Source organism: Xyrauchen texanus, chromosome 43 (assembly GCF_025860055.1).
Source record: "Xyrauchen texanus isolate HMW12.3.18 chromosome 43, RBS_HiC_50CHRs, whole genome shotgun sequence".
NCBI lineage: Eukaryota > Metazoa > Chordata > Actinopteri > Cypriniformes > Catostomidae > Xyrauchen > Xyrauchen texanus.
The window spans coordinates 32,979,097-32,983,094 of NC_068318.1; the positions used below are offsets into that span (position 1 = coordinate 32,979,097).

The 3,998-nt window shown below is 44.8% G+C and overlaps 1 protein-coding gene across 4 annotated transcripts in view; it reads left to right on the forward strand.

Moving 5' to 3' along the window:
• LOC127635563 (BRCA2-interacting transcriptional repressor EMSY-like) overlaps window positions 1-2,194 on the forward strand; it is a 20,955-nt gene extending 18,761 nt beyond the window's left edge. For 3 of the 4 annotated variants that reach the window (XM_052115674.1, XM_052115670.1, XM_052115673.1), the window contains exons 19-21: window positions 1-429; window positions 682-1,029; window positions 1,159-2,194. The exon at window positions 1-429 is cut by the window's left edge and continues 3 nt beyond it. In XM_052115674.1, the coding sequence (XP_051971634.1) occupies window positions 1-429; window positions 682-1,029; window positions 1,159-1,356 (975 nt within the window). In that variant the 3' untranslated portion in view covers window positions 1,357-2,194. The remainder of the gene's footprint in view (window positions 430-681; window positions 1,030-1,158) is intronic. The other variant, XM_052115672.1, reaches the window with a different exon arrangement.
• Window positions 2,195-3,998: the final 1,804 nt, after the last annotated feature.

Consider the following 3,998-nt stretch of genomic DNA (forward strand, 5'->3'; position numbering starts at 1 on the left):
CAGGTGGTGTTGGAGGAGGGCGGGTCAGAGGGCGACACGCTGGACCCTCAGACGGGTTTATTCTACCGCTCATCACTGCAGCCTGTGAGTCAAGCTCCTCCCCCTCTTCAACAGCACCGCCCAGCTCCGCCCACTCTCAGCAAACCTGTGGCCGGCCCTGCTGAAACAGCCACATCCTCTAAGAGGGCGGAGCCAGCCACACCCAGACCATCTGTTCAGAGAGAGAGACCCACCCCCTCCACATCTCTCTCACCGTCTGCTGGCCCTCCACCCTCCGCCTCGAACCCGCCGCACACACCTCAGCTGCCCAAACTGCAGCAAGCACCCACGTCACACAACAGACCCAACACGCACATGCAGCTGTCGCAGCCGCCGCCGCTGCAGGCGCATCACCCCGTGGGCTCCAGCAAAACACCCGGCAGCATTCAGGTGATGCACGTCTCTCTCAGTATGATGATTGCAGAATGGAATGCTAGCATACTGCGTAGTGTATATACTGCATACTAGTGCACATGCACTTAAAGGGACAGTCCATCCGAAAATGTTGGATTAAATCAGAGACCCTCCACTCAAAATCTAACACAAGTGTTCAAATTATGAGTCATAAATAGATGTTCAAATGTTCGTGCTCATTGTAGCACACAGGATTGTGCCATCGTTATCTATCTGTGTGCGTTTCAGGTGCAGCAGCCCATAATAACCCAGGGCGCCACGGTAACCAAGATCACGTTTGGCGGTCATCCGTGTCCGCCGGTGTCCAGCAGCGGCGATGCGTCTGTAAAACTGCAGGCGGAGTCCAGCTCGAGTCTGACAGCGTCTGAGAAACCGTCCGTGTCAGACATCCTGAAGATCTCCATGATGGAGGCGGAGATCGACCCGAGCGCTGGACACATGCTCGTAGACTCGTCCAGTGACAGCGGTCCGCTCACCAAAGCTCCGCCCACCTCGTCTCTCATCAGCAGCTCTAAACAGACGCACACACACGGACCGTTCGGCCGCGTCAAGAGTAAAGACGTGGACATCATACAGGTGCGCACGGCTCGCGGTTGTGTTCCTGAATTGCATCATCAGTGTAACTGAATAAACAGAGGTGTTATTGAGGAGACCGCTCGTGTTATCGTGAGTGTTTGAGCTCTTAATGGTGTGTTTTGCGTGCAGGTGATTCCTCAGTACTCCATCATGCCCGACTCCAGTCAGTCCAATGTGGTGGTGGAACCCAGCGGCTTTCTGGAGATCACCGACTTCACCAGCCAGCGTCTGGACGAGGAGGCCGCCATGGAACAGGAAGTGGACAGCAGCAATGACGAGGGGGCGGCGGCCAGCCCCATGGAGACCTGCGCTGACCAATCGCAGTGAAGCGTTCTGACCACAGCGGCGTTCGGTTGTGAAGCGCATACTCCTTTAGACTTGCACATGAACTCGGGAGGAGTTTGAGAGAACGACCGGCGAATCCCACTGGGATGTATAAGGACCGTCGGCATTCTCGCACAGACGAATCATTTTCTATTTGTTTAATCAGGACTTTAGAGAAACATTTCACAGGTCAAACGTGTGACAGTGACCGTACGGCGATTTACTCTCTTCAGACTTTTGCGTTTTCCAGCGAAATGTTGCGTTATCCTGCAGAAATACTGATTTCCAGATGATTTAAGGAGCACTGATTTCAGCCGAATTCATTAATCACGTGCAGGAAATAAATTCAGTTTTTACTAGATAAAAATGCAACATTTTTGATATCAGTCATTTGGTTTGCATCGGAAGAAAAACATTCGTTCTTGATATCAACAATGATCATTTTTACCAGTATGAAGTGCAACTAATAAATCCAAATGATTCATTGAATTAAATGCAATTAAAAACCTATCAAATGATTAAATGAATCATTAAATAACTCCATTGTATTCAGTTCAGATTCGTGTCTTCATGTTCACGGTTATTAAGCATTCTTTATTGGATGGTGTGACGTCACACTCCACCCCATCTCGCTCAAATCGATACAAACCGGTGCTCGTCGATTATAGAGATAATTGAATCTGTATAAAAAGTACAGCACATTTGTTATTTCTAAAGAAGGGAAACAGATACTTTAGCGCCGGTTTGGAGCGATTCGGAGTGTGGACGTTACCGCTCCCGAAAACATTCTTGCTATATCAACAACAAAGGTCAACAACAAAATACATAAAAAAAAATAAAATAAATAAAAGCTGGTGGTGCACATACTATTACTTTTTACTGTACTGTTTTGAGCATCAATAAAACAAAATTTTAAAAAATATCTAAGGAAGGGAAATAGTTACAACGTTTGTTTTAACGAGATAAACCGACACAAACGACCAGCACCGGTTTGGATCATTTGAGCGAGATGGGGTGGAGTGTGACGTCACACCGCCCAATAAACAATCAGCACAAACGAATGGAATCTACGAGAGTTTTGTATGTTTTTTTCTTCTTAATATTAATTTTTATAAAAAAAACATATTAAAAAAAACGAATGGAATAGTTTTGGGGATTATTTAATTCTATGGGGTGCCACGTCACGGAGGTTCCCTCAACTGAAGTAGGAATGGATCAGACCTACGCCAATGTTTCGGTCATTTACAGCATTTATTTCCCTTGCTTTCTCTATATGGGGTTCAAATGAAGTGATCCTCACGATTCTGGTTGCAAATCTCTTATTGTAGGACGTTGAGGCGGTGTGAAATAAACACTCCTACAACCGATTTTAAAGATGGCGCGCTGACAGCGGTAACCATGGAAACAACATCGAAAACACGAAGCTCGTGCTCGCATGAAAAACATGAAAGATAATCCTAATATGATATACAAGAGACATTTATAGATTTATTCAGTGATTGAATCGTTCATTTAATGATTTGATAGTTATTCGAGTAGTTTGGCCATAATGCATGGCTGATAAATTGGGATTTCAACTAGTAAGAAATGATTTATGTGCGATTTTGAACAGGATTGAAAAGTGAATTTTATTTTTTACTAGTTGAAATGTCGTTTTTGAGACCAAAAATGACCATTTTTATTAGTGCAAATGTAATTCCTGATATCAAAAATGAGCACTTTCACTAGTTAAATCATATATAATTCATATCCTGCATGTGATTAAATGTGAAAAGGGCTTGAGATAGATCCGGTGTTTGGTCGCTCTCTGATTGGTGTAAATAAGGATTGTTCGGTTGCGCTGCCATCTGTAAAGCAGTGTGTGTTCTCTCTTTCCCTCTCGTTTGCTAAAGAAACTCCCTCTTTGTATCATTTAGCATTTTAACTGTATAAACCTGACTACAAACCCTCTCATGCATTCATTGTTTGTGTTATTGTGCGAGTGTTTGCACAGGTAAGTATTGTGCACGTTAAAGCAGTCGTGGTCTCGGGTGTGTCGACAGGTGCGTTCACACACAGGTGAACATGTTCACATGCGTACATCACAAGTCAGACGGTTCTGATGGAGCTGTTTGTGTGGAAAGTACCGGTGTCATTATATCCCTCATTGTGATGGAAATAAACACACACAGATTGAAGGGAGGTTTTATGTGTGTGTAAATGTGATGCTGGTGTTTCTGGGTGGATTCCAGCATGTGTGGAGTGGGCACCGCTGTGCCCGAGTGCTTCATTCACACTGATACCCGCCTTCAAGCTGGGACTTTCCTGCCATGATTCCATGTGGAACTGTTTTCTGCTGGGAACGAGGGCACGTCTTTCTCCCACAGGGACTATCAGCTGCTCATTTGAATTTGAATTTGCAATGGATCTGTTGCTGTTCCCCCCTAAAATCCAGAGTTATCAGTTTCATTTCTCAGAACTGCAGTATTTACTCAACACCCCATTAGGTTAATTTGTTTTCCCAGCAGTCATTGAGCCGTTGCGTAATGTGTTTGTACGGGAGGAGCCGAGTCGTTCATTTGGGAATGTCTCTATTATTGTAGATGAATCGGACACTGATTCAAATCCTCTGTAAAGACAATTATCTCCAATTTAAACTTATAATG